Source organism: Glossina fuscipes, unplaced genomic scaffold (assembly GCF_014805625.2).
Source record: "Glossina fuscipes isolate IAEA_lab_2018 unplaced genomic scaffold, Yale_Gfus_2 2, whole genome shotgun sequence".
NCBI lineage: Eukaryota > Metazoa > Arthropoda > Insecta > Diptera > Glossinidae > Glossina > Glossina fuscipes.
In genome coordinates, this window is record NW_023998416.1 from 8133568 (window position 1) to 8150038 (window position 16471).

At 33.0% G+C, this 16471-nt stretch overlaps 1 protein-coding gene across 3 annotated transcripts in view; it reads right to left on the bottom strand.

Annotated features, from left to right (window-relative positions):
- Positions 1-16061, bottom strand: part of LOC119633856 (neurotrimin) — a 57113-nt gene extending 41052 nt beyond the window's left edge. Inside the window, exons 1-5 of one of the 3 annotated variants that reach the window (XM_038027640.1) lie at positions 15984-16061; positions 14776-15711; positions 8997-9071; positions 8695-8792; positions 3702-3909 (exon numbers count right to left, since the gene is read on the bottom strand). In XM_038027640.1, coding sequence (XP_037883568.1) covers positions 3702-3909; positions 8695-8792; positions 8997-9071; positions 14776-15193 — 799 coding nt within the window. In that variant the 5' untranslated portion in view covers positions 15194-15711; positions 15984-16061. Of the gene's footprint in view, positions 1-3701; positions 3910-8694; positions 8793-8996; positions 9072-14775; positions 15769-15983 lie in introns of those variants that run through there. The other 2 variants (XM_038027642.1, XM_038027641.1) reach the window with 2 other exon arrangements.
- Positions 16062-16471: the final 410 nt, after the last annotated feature.

The following is a 16471-nucleotide window of genomic DNA, read 5'->3' on the forward strand; positions in this document are numbered from 1 at the left end:
TTTCATGAGAATCTCTATTTATGGCAATCTACAAACGGTGAACCTATTTGGTTCAAATATGGAATAATTAATTTCTTTATGTCAAGTGTTATGATTACATCAAGGAACTTTCATCAAAGAATATTAAAAATTAGGTCTCTGTGCCATATAAAGCGCTGCTTGTTGTAAGGGCAGTTATAAAAGAAACGAGTCAACAACTTTGCTTATCCTAGTCAAGCTATTTAAATCTATGTCGAACTATAACGACCCAATGGTTTTTGTCGAAAAATTTTGTAAATTGCAAGTTTTTTTTCATAAGAATTTTTTTTTTTTTTATTGTTTAAATAAGGCATAATATGCTATATATGTTGTACAATCACATACATTGTAAAATTTTAATTTTTTATTTTTTTTTTATTTTTAATGATATAGGATTATGCAAATATGCAGTATTTTGAATAAATAAATAAATATGTGTAAATGTGTTCATATTAATCAACTCTTTTCTATAATAAAGCTAAATTTAAAAATTTTAAAGTTTTAAGGGAAGTGATTGTAAAAGTGGGCACATTCAAGCCATTTTCAATAAATTGTGCCCTTGAAGAGTAACACGTCAATGTACTGAATTTCGAGAGAATATCTTAAAGGACTCCAACTGACGGGTGAACACAAAAAGCAAAGACAGGCGGACGGACAGACAGACTGGGGTACGAACACACAAACAGGAATGATTAAATTGGTTCAGAGAATCATTCTAAGTCGATCAGTACAATAAAAGGTCTCCCTTAAGCCTTTCTGAGCACCATTATACATACTCACAATTTTAATATGCCCTTGACTTCATTGGTAGGTAGGGTACAGAAATGCATTACATTGAAAGGTCCTCTGCTACTCGAAATATACAGAAAACAAGCCAAGTAAGTGACGATAGTGAGGCGATTGAGTTTAATTGTTACTCTCATTTTTGAGTATTGTGCTAACAAGTTGTTAAAGCAATTTATGGCATCATATACATGACCATGTATTCCACTAGGAATAGGGTAAACTATAAATAATTCAATCTTCGTGATTGACGATGACGATGATGACGAAACGAAAATTGTTTATGTTCCTTGTAAAATACAATTATGGCAAAGATCGAGTGAAGAGTGAGAATGAAAGGCAAAATGTTACACTTGTTAAGACATGTGTTAAACAATTTTATAAATTTTCAATTTTAAAGGTCTTTTTGAATTAATTGTTTAGAAATGTTGAATTCAAACATAAACACTAGTTATTGTTTAAATTAATTTGTAATGTCTATAGGCATAGAATCGGGCATTGAAAAGTAAATAAAATATATAAAAAACCGTGAATAGCGAAATCGTTTTAATGACGTTTGTATGTCTACTTGTTTCTGCTTTTGGCAAAATTACGGCCGTATGCATACAACTTCAGGTTTGGCCATTGTATTGTCGTCGCATTAGCGTATAAAAATCGCTGCTATTAACGTGATGAGATACGAACCCTGTGGAAAACAATTCGAATCGAACTATTTTTACGAGCATTCTCCATAAAGGGTCATATTTTGCCATGTGTAATATTTGCAATTCTCTCAATTACGCGAAAGTTGAATCGGTTTTAAACCTCCTCCCATATAATCGCACTTGTGCAGGAAAACATTTTGTAAAAACAACAAGCGAGAATTAGTGCATGATAACAGTCCGAGATAAAAGTCTGAGATAAAAGTCCACTGTACCAAATGTGGTACACGGACCTATCGTTTGGTATTTGTCAAGATCCCTCGGGGGAAAGCTTGCCTTTGTGTATACCATGTAAGAAACTCGTGTAACCCTTACATACAATCACAATTTGAACGCAACAGGTTCAACCGATGCGCGCGGCCTGACCGCCAAGGACCACTTGAATGCGGCCCTTCCGCGAATACTCGTGATGGTGGTGGTAGAGGTGCTTGCCCTGCCCAGAGAGGAGACTCTATGGACCATACCAAAACTTTTCTTTCTGGTACTTCAGCCTTGGGATACGTCTTCTATTACGCCAAGCGTAGACGTTAACAATTGATATAATCCGTGCGAAATGTAGATAACGTAGGTATTTTATATACTTCATCCCGGGTAGATGTGCTGGCGAAAAATACTCGTTGTGCGACAAGAATGTGTTTTGTTGAATACTTTAGGATGAAAATTGCTTCCTAATAGTAATTTGACATATCAATTAACTGTACCATATTAAGACGAGGTAGATACACTTTTCTGGTATAAGAGCATTCATTGAAAGCAACAAACTCCGATTTTTAATACGATGAAATCGATGAAGAACAACAAGGACTCATTTTATATTCTGAACCTTCTACCGTATAAGAGCTTTCATAAGAAGTACACTCTTCGATGGAAACAAGGCATAATTGTTGATATTTCATCTCGAAGATCAACGAAGAATAAACGTAGTGGTGTAGGTTATCTTGTAGTGGGCTTGACCTGACTATTATTTTCTTACTCATTTTTATTCTCCGCCATGTTTAGTATCATCCAAATAAAATTGCATCAAAGTTACGCCTTTGAACCCGCGAACGCTGTCTTGGTAGAGGCGATCATTACCGACTTGGCTACTCACGTGGGTTGTCGCATAAATTTGCGTTAAATGCTTTTACGCTAATCTCTGAAACTACCTGTATCATGGTTCCGTTTCAAAATCCACGACTATGTTTTAGATATTTTTTTAAGGTTGGTTATCAAATACCATAACTTAAGGGTATTTTTTAGCCAAATTGAGCCTTTTTTTCGCTTTGAATGCTATAGCGCAATATATAAAGTAATAGTAACATACGGAAAAGTTTTTTCATTTCACTGATCTCTATGAGTAAAATTATTCATCTCATGTCGAACATAACGCCTTTCTTACGCGTTTTTATAGATACGTCTGCATAACAAATCCATTATTACATATATTTTTTAAAAATAAATTTCGTTATTGTTCATGTTAACAGCAACACAATCACGTGCTAACTAAAGACATGAACTTGCATACTCCAATCTGCTTGGTGTATTAGTCTGCTCCTTGACTTTGCAAATTCTTTTCATCGCTATCGTAAGAAATGACGTAAAGGTATTATTTCATAGCTAACATTCAAAGTAGAACTCAACTTAACTCAACTTAAGGTAAACCGTTCATAGTCTTTGAAGATAATACTCTTGTTTACTTGCGTCACCATTCTATGATTGTATGTCAATTTGCTTCCCCACCGAAGGAATTACGTTAGATGCTTCAAGCTTTTCTCAAAGTAGGTAAGTTTACCTAGCACAATCAGGCTGCAGTCTCTATAAAATCCAAGCTGTTCTAGTCATGCAATAAATTCAACTTATGTGTAAAAGTGAGTCATAACATCTCGTTAAAGATCGTTTAAGTTTTATTCCTAAACTTTTTGCACATTCGGTTCAACCCTTTCGAACTCTGTGTACAGTATATATGTCATATATTATATATATCATTTTTTCTCATTAAGTGATCGAAAAAAAAAAAATAAAAAAAATACATATGCAATGCATTAATGAAATAAAAATTTTTAATGGTCCTCGTTATGTGCATAGATGCATTTAATGTTAATGTTAACATGAATATTTTAAGAAAAGAAAGAAAGAAAAAAAAATAAATAAATAAATAAAGCGAAAGCACATATTTATTAATAATCATAAATCATTTTCACTTCATTGACTTCCACTTACCGACCACATCCAAATAGCCCACTTGACTTTTCATTGGATCCGTATTGATTTGACACATATACCAGCCTTTGTCCGTTTCCTTAACGTCGCGTATCCGCAATATCCAAGCACGTTTCTCAGCATGCGTTATGCTCATGCGATGATTTTTTGTTATGACGTGATTTTGTATTGTTAAAATCGTTTGTGTATCGACACGTAGCCACGCTATCTGCCGCATGAAAATAAAGCAATACAGAAGGCGAGAGAGAGAGAAAGAGAGAGAAAAAAGAAAGTACAGAAAATCCGCACAACCATTATAAATTTGTACAATTTGTAAATTTATTGTTTGTAGATGATTGCGGATGTTGTTTTTGCACTATTCAAGCAATTACGAGCAGGTGTTTATACTCCGGTTTTATTATTATCAACTCGTGCTCTCTATCCTTGTTTCTTATATATTAGGATTAATGTTAGGTGTGTATGTATGTATTTCATTCATGTTCGGATGATACAAAATTAATGCGATGCTGGATAATTTTTCAATGATAAATTTTTGTTATACAATAGAGACATAAACAAGAAGTAAATGTACGAAGTGCTAAGAGATATTAATGATTGTAGGACTAGAGAGCTAAAGTGACAAAAAAAAAACTTTCCGCAAAAGTTGGCAAACGGAATTAAAAGTTGAAGAGAAAGAAAAACTTGTATACGATTTCGAACAGAAATTTTTACTAACAATCACAAGCTAACACATATTCATGCATACGTCTTTCCGCACTTATATCATGTTTGACTAGCACATGGAGTGAAAATCCGATTAACACACGATAGGTTGTCAGCGGAACCAGTTGGAGGAGGTCATCGTTCGATTTTTTCACAAATTGCAGGTAAAGCTAAGATATTCGATCATTTCCAGGCGTTGTGATCGGTCACTTGTGACTACGAGAAAACAATGTCACTGTAGATTTGGTATCCTGCGTTAGTGGTGAAAATAAAACTGCCCGGCATCAATTTCGTTCCAGAACAGGGTTGCTAAGCCACGAAGACCATAAAGAAAAAAATGCTTTGCGACGTGAGTGATCTCTGTGCTTTAGCTCAGGATATGACCGATTAGGTTTCGCCTTCGCGTATATGGTTTGACTTATATATTTGTGTACATATATGCATAACATGTGCATAGGGGCATAATATGCCTATACTTTCGGACCCACTTGTCTCTTTGCCTTCTAGATTGCTTTTGTTACACATGCAGTTACTTGAGAAAGGCAGCTTTATCTTCGGTGCTTCCTTCTTTATTAAATCAAGATCGACATTACTTCGTGAGATAAATATCAATGTCCCGAAACGTTTCTCTAAGAACCCTATTTTCATAAAGCTTAGTCAATATAGATACAATTACGAGCTTTCCAATCCTCTTGGAGTCCTTTGCATACCTCCAGTTTAATCTTAATATCGGGTTCTCTAAGTTCTATCAATTCAACTCTTCGCGCCGTTTGCCTATGCTGTATCTTAATTAGTTTTGATATCTTCGTAGGATTCGAACTATTTTAACTACATGTTTTTTGCCATTATCTGTTGCTAAATATTTTCATGCTTGCAACAGCTTGAGGCTTCGCCGAAAAGTCGGATTTTTAATGGGTGTTAGTGAACTTTTGTGCTACACGTGTACTTGCTTTTCTTCTTTATTTTTTCTCTCTATTTATTCATACATCAATTTTTTCTTTCTTCTGCAGAGCAAAATTTTGCGAATGCAATCGTGCATCACAACGGTGAAGGCACTTAAATTAAAATATCTGCAAGCGTATTAGTTTTTAGATGCTACAACATCAACGGTAAGTAAAGCGCATAAAACCTGCTATTGCTCTAAAACATTTCGAATGCGTTCAATGGTCAAATAAATTGGAATTGAGTTTCGCAGTGTTTGCTCTTGCTAGGTCAAGAAGAGAAATTTAAAGATCTTGATGAACAAATTTATGATAAAACTAATCATACACGCGCTGCTTTTTGCTTCTCTTACGCTCGTTATGTTGACCGGTTCTCAAGGCGAGGCAACTTAACACATAATCAAGGTGATAAGAATTGAAAGGTGGCTGGAGTTGGACTTTTGAAAATTCAGGCCATCGCTACACCATTGTAGTAACGAATAATTCTGATATACATAGTGGCAATCCCGGCTTCAAGACTGCCTTCCGAAGACCTATTGAGAGTGATGGTAAAATGTTGGAAATCTCATTATAGTGTGCAAGTCTTAATTCTTATTTGCAGACAGCAATGCCAAGTTGCAATACCGCACTGCTCTGGCCAATGTTGCTGGTTGTGATTGTTTTAAGTTTTAAAATTCCCATCACTTTGTCTAATCAATAAAAGTTGAACTTCTAGTTTGTGAAAAGTAGTTAGTTATCTTTTTTAAAGATCTTACCAGAATTTACGTAGGTATATGAAAAGCTTTCATTTCATTGTAAAAAATCGATTTTTATATTTTTGGGCTTAAAATTTTATCGACACTTTGAGGTAAGTAATGATTGCTTGTTTGTTGTTGCATTTTGAATGATTATTTTCGTTCATATTTATGGGCGATCGCTTTATAATTTTTATGAATTACGGTAAGGTACAAAAGTAAAACCTATCATGAAATTGCTACTGTTGCGAATAACAGAAGGGGACAATACATTTGAAGTTTGTGGATATAATCGGTTTGTCAAACTTTCGTCAAAATCGAGAATAAAGTTTCGAAGATTATATATATAAATACTACATCTACCTATAGAATCTCTAAAGTGTGCTAGTCTTGATAAGTATCAGGTTTGACTGTGACTCTGTCCGTCCATCTTTCCCTTTGTAGGTATTTCTGTCACAAACTTGTTTCCGATCCCAAAAACCTATGGAATTAGCAAAGAAATTAGAAAGGTTGAAATACCTCTGCTCTGTAAATTTTTAGCTAAGCGCTCATTACACTAAAACAGACATAAAGGGAAATATTATGCTATATATTCTATGCCTGTGCAAGTGGGAAGTGCTTAAGCGAGATTAAATTAAAGTCACAGACCTGTGAAAAGCATGAAGAAGATATATTGAAGTATGAGAAAGTAAGTTGTATTCAATATGCCTGAGTGGCCGAAGGCGAGGAATCTCGACTAGCAACTCAATGGTTTTTAATAAAAGCCGATAGCCTTAGATGCTAGTGCTTTATGAGTTTAGTTTTAGAATTTATTTCTCTGGCGAAATTAATAATAACAATAATAATAAGAATTAGTTGAATTCCATTCCCAAGGTATTTTGATTTTATTTATTTATTCGAAAGACTCAATTAAAATTGATTTTAGATACGAAGTAATCCTATATTATACTTGCTTTGAACTAATTTAAGAAAGAACAAGTACACTACACGGCCCGCCGTCAAGTTACCCATACGACCCTACAGTGGTTCATATAAAACGATTTTTTAAGTAAGGATCGGACAACTTTTTCAATCATTCCTCACATGACCTCTTATATACAAAAGTCGTTCGATGAAAAATTCCAATATTCAGAAGGTCGCCTAGTCAGATGGGGCGATTGGTTGAGTCTCCTGCCATATAATCATTCCTATCAAAGTTTAATCTTTATATAGTGGATTATAGGTTTTAAAATCACTTTCTAATCTTGTATGTCACTCTGTCCGTCTTGAATTTTTGCGTTCAATCTAACAGGTATTGCGATAAAATTTCGTATACTGAAGCGTTTTAGCATCCTATTGCAAAAGGCTCGGATCGGGTCACTTTTACAACCATTTCCCATATAATGCCTTATTTTGCAAAGTTTCTAAATGAATAACTGTATCGAACGGGCTGATGTAGGATATTTAATGGTAGACACCTTTTTTGGTGTTGTTGTTGTTTTAAATATTTATTTATTTTATTCGTTACTTATGTAATGTGAAAGCAGATTACGTACATATTACGGATAAATAGAGAAAAATGTTTAAATCTGATCGCGTATCAATATGCTTTATGGTGTTCTTAATGAGATATTATTGAAATTCACGAACAAAATGAGAAAATTAATATACCCTTTTGGAGCGATTATAAGACAGGTACCCAAAATTCATTCACAATTTCCATAAAATTCTATTAAAAACACATAGAGAAGAGAAATTTGCGTAAACTAAAATTACTTTCTGGTTAAAAATACAACCAGTTTTTATTTTATACTTTCGTTGGCGAAAGTTTTCAACATTTTCTTTCTTCAATTCCCAAGTGGTCCTTTCCGCAAACTACGCTGCATGTCTTCATTTAATTGTCTTGAAAAGTAAATTTTGCCGCCTTTTTAAAATAACAAAAAGCACATAAAAGATAAATTAACTTTTTTCCTTTAGAAAATTTGCCTACAAGTTGGAAGAGCGGAAAAAAAGGAGAACAAAAGAAAAACAATTACCTTCAAATAATAAGGCGAATACACAGTAGAGTACACTGGTAGCCCAGTTAATACATTTAATTGTTATTTCTTAACCGTTCGCTTTTTATTCTTATATTCTCAATAGTCTGTCTCACTCTTTGTCGTAATGTCTGGCAATGGCGGCGATCAATTGAATGCAAAAATAAAGCGAGGGGATAAGTACCGAGTCCTAATTGTTAAAATAAACGAAATGAGTAAGAGTAAGAGAAAGTGAAGGAATATATAACAAAACGGAAAAAACAAAAAGAAAAAAAAAAAAGAAAAGAAAAAACAAAAACAAAAACTGAAAGAATATTAAAAACAGCATCCCTCTGCAGGTGTTTATGAAGTGCTTCTACTTTCTTTTTTTTCTTTTGTTTCGACTTTTTCCTTTTAATAGCACGTCAATGGTAATGGTAGTGGCGGTGTTGATGGCACAAGATCAAAGTTTGCACTAATTGAGTGTTAAATGACGAGATGAATGAATATTAAAATTTACTTAAAATTATTCATATTTAAACAGCTGCAAAGCCCTGCACCAAAAATGTTGACATCATTTTTATATTATGCTTTTCTCTCTATTGTTTTCACATTATTGTACCTTATAAGTTTGTAAATTATCCACCACACACTGGAGTACTGCCTCACGGCCTACTGGCACAGTAACATTCTGCAATGGTTCACCGAATTTGGGAAGATCTGTGAAAGTGAATAAATATTTATTTATATAAGTATTTACACAAGATGAATGAACAGCTGTTAGGCAGGCACTTAAGACAAAAGAATTTAAAAAAAAAAATCTTTTAACATATTCTCTCTCTATATATATGATATGTATGTAGGAAATAGGGAAAAACAAAAGCATATTATTTTTATTTATTTTTTTTTTGCTCAATTTCTTACCCTTGTCTGGTATGATGTTAACGCCTGTGGTATCATCTCTTATATCCTCTAGTAATTCTTCATGAGTTTGCATTTCTATATGTTGTTAATATTGTTGTTGTTGTTGTAGTTGCAGTTTATTTTTATTTTTTTTTTTTGTTTTTGCAGAAACATTCAGGTATGCATGTACGTATTTAGTAAATGTTTACATGCGTATGTAATTTTATATGATTTTATTTAGTTTATTTAAGGTTCTCAACGGATTGTGTCAAGTGTGTTGGTTTATGTTTTACGGAGACAGACGGGATACCGTGCGCACAGGTGCAAATATCAAAAACGTCATGTGTTCCAGTGTGCACAAAGTAGAGATTACAACACACAATTAAAATCACAGTAAGGCATATGCAAACATATAAACGTACCGACATGTGTACGTAACATGTGTGCGCACATAACAGTGGAATTAGTAGCCAGACAGAGGTTTGTTTTTGTCAGTTTTTATCCATGGATTTTGATTACATTTTATATATGAATGAATGAGAGACCGACAAGACAATTGCATGTTATTACAAAGAGGTAACGACACAGAGAGAAAAGTTAAGAGTTGAGAAAAATAGAGAAAAAAATATTATTATTATTATTTTTTTAATTAAAAAATAAATTTCATTTGCTCTTTGCTTTTATTATTTAGATATCTTTTGCTGACTTTGCAGGTAAAATGAATTTATTTTCTTTTTTGCTTCTTTTTTTTCTTTGCGTTTTTTAATATTACAAATATTGTTTACAAATGATAAAAAGATTTTTTAAATAATATTAAATCTCTCTAATAGAGTAAAAATAAAATATGTTTCTGTATGGATTACAATTTAGATAAAAATTGACATTGGCACCCAGATGATAAGTGCCAACAAAATGTAATTTGCATGCAGTTAACTAAATAATTGAAAAATTGATATATGAGGCTAATAAATAAATAAAAAAATTAAAATAAAAAATTAAAAAACAGAAAAAATAAAAACAAAAAGATTGAATGTCTGCAATTTAAATTGAATCTTTTGATACCATGTAATCCTAACATAAATCAGCCTCCGGAATATACACATACGTATATGCATTCAGTGAGTCTAATTAATATTCGGTTTTTATGCTCGAAAAAAAAATAGACGCTTTTTAAACGTAGCCCACTGTCCTAACATAGAAATATTTATTGGTCTTCTAGTCTTAGCTTCCTATTCCCGTTCTTGGACCAATGGCGTACGGCGACCGTGACAATGGTCATGTTATAGTTTGGGTATGAATTGGAGACAACGGAGGCGGCAAACTGGTGCTTATGGATGACATTCTAAACAAGGAGTATTATTTAAAGATATTGTAGGGAAACTTTAAGGAAAGTTCGCACAAACTGGGCATTTTTTCTATCAAGACAATGACCTCAAGCATAAGTCCCGCTTAATTCAAGAATGGCTCTTATATAACTGCCTCAAAATGCTTCACTCTCTTCCCCAATCACAAAGCACGAACCCCATCAAAAATATGTGGACCGCCGTATCCGAAAACGTTTAATCACTTCCATCCAAGATCTGACAAATAGACCGCAAGAAGAATGGAGTAAGACCCCGGTTTCCTATGCAAGAAAATTCATAAAAAAAAATATGTCAAAAACGTTTACATTACGTTATTAAGCAACAAAGGAAACTCAGCCAAATATTAATTTTTAATAACATGCTGTGTTTCCTCCTCTTGTCCTCCCTTATATGAAAAATACTCAATATTAACGGAGCTATGTTTTTTGAATTGTTTTGTCTTTTTCTTTCTTTTCTATTTTAATATGTATTCCCCAACAGTAATAAAATAGCTTTTTATGTTTAAACAAGCGTTTATTTGTTTTCGAGCGAGAAAACCCAATATTAATGAAACTCACTGTATATAACAAATCATATTTTTTCTTCATTGCTTATGGAAAATACAATCTATTTCATAACCTCGATGACACAATCACAATAATGAAATATGAAGAAAATTAAACCGGTATGCTTAGGTGCCCACTATAAAGCAGTAATCTTATGTACTACTTATGTGTTCGACATATGTACTAAACTGTTACGAGCACAAACGAATGAAGATAAAGTAAATTTCACGCTAAAACAAATTAGTCGATATAGAGAACCTCCGAGAATTGAACGCACTTATGATTCCTTTCAGAAACTCTATTGAACAATATTGAAAGGATAACATAATGATGAAAAAAACTAAGCAAAAATAGAATAGGCATACGTAAGGAAAAGAAGAAACCATACTTGATGTTATAAAAAATTAAAAAAAAATGTATTATTGCCACGTGTCATATAGGGTACTATTGGAGAGAGGCTACGTATTAAAAAAAATGCCAACTATTCAAGGGCGGATTATTGACATGTTTCAAAAGACGCTAATACTTATCAGAAAAACCTAACTTCACTACTGTCCAGGGTATAGGCCGGCCCTTCCCGTATACATAAGACAATTAAATATAAAATATGTTAACAAATTTGTTCAAGTGAAGATTTTTAATCTTACGCTACAATCCATCAGAAAGACTTAATTTCGTTACTCTGGTCAGTGTCTATCACCGCCAAGAAATCGCCCCAAACCTACTCTCCCCCATACACATAACACACAAAATTAATTATAATACGCGTAGGTGTTTCTCCTGTTTTTCCGCGCATCTCTTCGGCGAATAACTTTCTTCGAACTGATTGTATTTAAGTTTATGTTTATAGCTGCATGGTGTATTATTGCTATTGTTATCTTTACAGTTATACACGCAAACATTAGCTCTCGACTCTTAAATTGGCCAAGTACGTTATATTTCAAAGCTTTAAGCACGTTCCTCTTGAAACAAACGTCCACGTCAAACGACGCAAAAAAACTCTTTCAATTTTCATTCTTTTAGTTCGAATTATTTTCAATATCTTTTTAAAATCAAATTCTCTTGTGCAATGCATAGAGGATTCTCGGTAAGTTAATTTGAACATTTTTTGTTAACAAGAGATTGCTTTTTTTTGTTCAAAGGTTGAAATTTTTCATTCAAGCATTCGTCCATGATACAAACATCAGAATTTTTAATACGTAAATTAAATATGCCTCGACGTCGATGGCGCCGATGTTGCAAATTTTTTGCTATATTTCAAAATCAGTTGCTTTCTTTTCGAATATTTAAATATATGCTCAATAACTTTCTCGAATATTATGATTCTATTAACTCTTCTTCCATCCCTAATAACCTGCCAAAAATATTTTTCGTTTTCAAACTGTTCTAGTGGCTTCTCTCCCCTTATATGATTTTGCTTTAGTAGAAATAATAGGTCAAGGTGGAATTCACTTTGTATACATTGAATCGAATGTCTTTATAGAGAGTTAATTTTCGTTTTGAAATGAAAAAGTGATAAGTACATCACATGTGCTTTGCCCCTGAATAGTTAACGACTGCAAATAAAAATTTATCCTTCTTTTGGTTTGACACCGAGTGATTAATAGAATTTAGAAGCTAGAAATAAAATCTGTGTTAGACCACTAATAACTACTTGTTGAAAATTTTAGATATTATCACACATCGCATTAGAAGGAAAGTTAAGTCACTTATTCAAATTTTTTTTAAAATAAGTTAAAACCCTATAGTGGGCCATGGCCAGCTATTAAATGTCTCATACTCCCTCTGCGGTTATTCATATAATAACTTTTCAAAATAAGACATTATGTAAGAAGTTGCCAAAAAAGTGATCCAATTGAAACCATTTTCAGTATCAGTCGTTTTAAGTAAAAACCCGTCAGTGCACCAAATATCCTCAACGTGTTTCATAAATTGCGTCTTGTCGATTAAACACCAGATAACAAAGCGGACGACAGAACCGAGTTTTGGATTGTTTAGTGAGCATTTAATGCAATGAAAATTAAACCCGAAAAAACAATCGCAGGATGGTATTATCTCTTAAGGCGAAGCTTACAGCCTCTAACATGAAATATTAATCGACTTGAAATAATTAAATTAGAGAGAGCACTTAAACCCTTTGAAAGTCGTCTCTGCAGATTTGATTCACCAAACTGAAGCATAAGTTTCTCACTGCCTAAAATTGTAGATAACATCCAAAACGGATGGTACAACTCTCATTAGACTATTAGAAATTTCTTCTTGCTAGATACCCCTATTAAACTAATAAACGCGATATTTAGTAGAAGATACAAATGCATAACATCCTCAGACTCACTTCCTTCGACAGAGGCAGTAAAAAAACTTGAATCGGCAACTGTTCACCTTTAGAATTTGAAGCATCAGGTATGGTGGGCACAGCTACAGCTAGGTTATGCGGCTAAAGAAGTGGCTTTAGTGTGTCTTACGGTAAGCAGTTAATTGTAGGGCGCGAATGAGCGGAAGCACTGAGAGAGTAGCATTGATTAAAGAAGTCGCATTATGGATGGAAGCATTACGAAAGACTCATCGGTTAAAGAAGTGGCAGTAGTGTGTCGCAGGGTGTGCAGACGATTGTAGGATGAATGGGTGAAGGCACAATGAAAGCCCTATTGGTTACAGAAGTCGCGTTAGTATGTCGCATGATATGCAGGTTTTTTCTAAGACCAGTGGACGGGAACGGGAAGAAAGTCGCATAGTCAAGCATTAGCGGAGTTAATCGGGTGGAAAAAATCTCTTTTACGTCTGCAGAATACTTGCCCGATTTGCATCAACACGTAACCACTATAAAAGCCCAACTTGCTGCACAGAATGTATCGTAAAGTCGAACTAGGCTTGTCGATCGCTCGATCACTCTGAATTCTTAGTGGTTATCGATTCAGACTTGAAATTAGATTTCATTATCTCCGCACTTGTCATATTTCTCACTTGATTAAATTCATTTATTCGTACGAAGATGGGACTTAAATTATTAAATTTAATTGTTAAGCTATTAGTTAACCAACATTTGTTAACTTTGCAAACTTTCACAAACTACATAAACGTGGGAAAATTTACTGAACAGTAAACGATAGAAAGTTCGATTTCTGACATTTTATTAATCTAGAATGAGTGACGTGAAGCTGAAGTGAATTATTAGCGAATATAATAATAATCGCTTGTATAAAGTTCATCGACAAGTTTATTAAGGGAAAATTGATATCAAATTGTACTTTAATTACAACGAAATATATTATATTTCCATTACTAATTTTTATAAACTTAAGCAATCACTGATCCCTAAATAATAATTAAGCGAATTACTGACGTGCAGCCGCAATTAGTTGCAAATCTTTCTTTAAAGCAATTTTCCCCATCCAAGCACGAAACATAAATATAATTCCTTACACAACAACAAGATAAACGACCAAAGCGAGCAACACTTTATGTTAAACAGCTAGCAATAACAATGAAAAATGTTGGTGATAAACAATAATAAAGTAAAGAGGAAAGCGAAAGAAAAGCTATAAAGAAACAAAAAGAAAAAAAAAAGAAAGCAAGCAAAAAGAAGAAATGAAAACAGGAGCACGAAATAGCAACGTAAGTTGCATTTAAAACGAACGGGGAACAAATAAGGGAAAGAAAGCAAAAAGAAAAAAAAAAAAAAAAAAAAAAAAAAAAGTTAAATGGCTTTGCACGGCAATAGAAAAACTTTTAAAGTATTAAAAGTTTATCATAAGAATGACTATGCGGCTGAAAGTTGAAGAGGAGGATAGAATGTCAAAGAAAATAAAAAACAAAATAAGCAAAAAAGAAAAAAGAACAACAAAAAACTTTTGATGACGTAATGTTAATCTCTCATAGTCTTTAACTTACCCAAATGATGTGCTATATGGTCATGTTCTGGCAATTCGTGAGGCAATAAACCACCCAAACCGCCATCAAAATCGTTTATATCATCGCCGTTGTAGGTGTGACCGTTACTAATGCCGCCATTTCTCATATTGTAAACCATTTGTTCCAAATGATGATTGAACATCATTTCATCGACCTCGTGTTGCTCATGTTGATGCTGATATTGTTGTTCATGTTGTTCCTGGTCTTGGTGCTGTTGTTGCTGCAAATCACTATGATGATTAAAATGACTGTTCAACATTTCGTTTTCGTGCGGGTTAAGGTGAATCTCACGCCGACTCCTGCTATCCTCTGCGCACATTGCATTGGCTATACAACTGTTAAACCAAATTGCCATAATTAGCAAAGAAATATCCGGTATTTTATGTTTCCGTTTCATTTTTATTGTCTATTGTAGAACAGCAGCTGCTTTACGCTACTGTTGCTGTTGTTGTTATTGCTGCGGCGGCTGCGGTTGCTGCTTGCTTGCTTGTTAGCTTGCAGCTTTTACTTTTAATACTATAGACTGTGTCTGCGTTTTGAATGTATATAAGCAATAGATGAGAGATGAATTCTCTCTACCTGCTCTTCTCCTCTATTGCTGGCTAACAAGCATTATGTCTGCTTTAGTAAATTTTCGACATTACAAACATATTATTGCCATTTTGGTTAATATGTCTCATTGTCTCATTTCCAATTTATCCGTATAAGCACATATACGCACTCATATAGTTACCATGATGGCGGTCGTAATCGCGGTATCGCAATAATTGCAGATAAATTTTAAACATTTTGAACAACTGAAAGTTTTTGATTTCGTTAAAATTTTTGCGGTCACTTGATGAGATTTCATTATTTGTTTATTGGATTTTTAAATCTACATATAAATATGCCACACGGTATGCCAAACTGTACGCTCTAAAGTTTATACGTAATGGAAACATTTGTTTAATAAAAACTATACTCTAAACTATATCAATAGCTGCATATTATATTACAAATAAACATATATATATATATATATATAGTGAATATTGGTTTTTTTATTTATTTATTTATCTATTTTTTGCCGAAAACGTAATTTCAGGATTTTTGTGGTTTTTGGCCGAAACCGCTTTTTTGTTTTTTTTAAAGCACATATATAAAAATATATGTACATATATTTATACTTTTATATATTTATGCCTTACTACCAAAATCCCATTCTCGCGCTCTTTATTATCATAACCTTTGTTTTCATAATAATATATGGTTTAATTTTTTCTACGTTTATTTTAATTTTTGTTGTTTTGGTTTCTTGCCGCACTGTTTTTGTTATTTTATTGTTTATTGTGTTTTAATTATGGCTACACATTGTTTATTATTTGGTAATTAATTTTATATGGTTTTTACGCACAAAAACACACACATACGACCTACCCAATTTTTTATAGAAAATAATAATAATAAAAAAAAAAAAAAAAAAAAAGAAGAAAATGAAGGGCAGATATAATGAGAAACATTTTTGCTTACATTATAAATAATTAATTATGTCAATATTATCAGATTAATTAAGTATCAACACAAACGTTTACCAACAATATATATATATATATATATATATATGTATATATATCATATATATCAATAATGCAAAAAAAAACATAGCTAGTCAAAAAACGTAGTAAAATTAATTTTT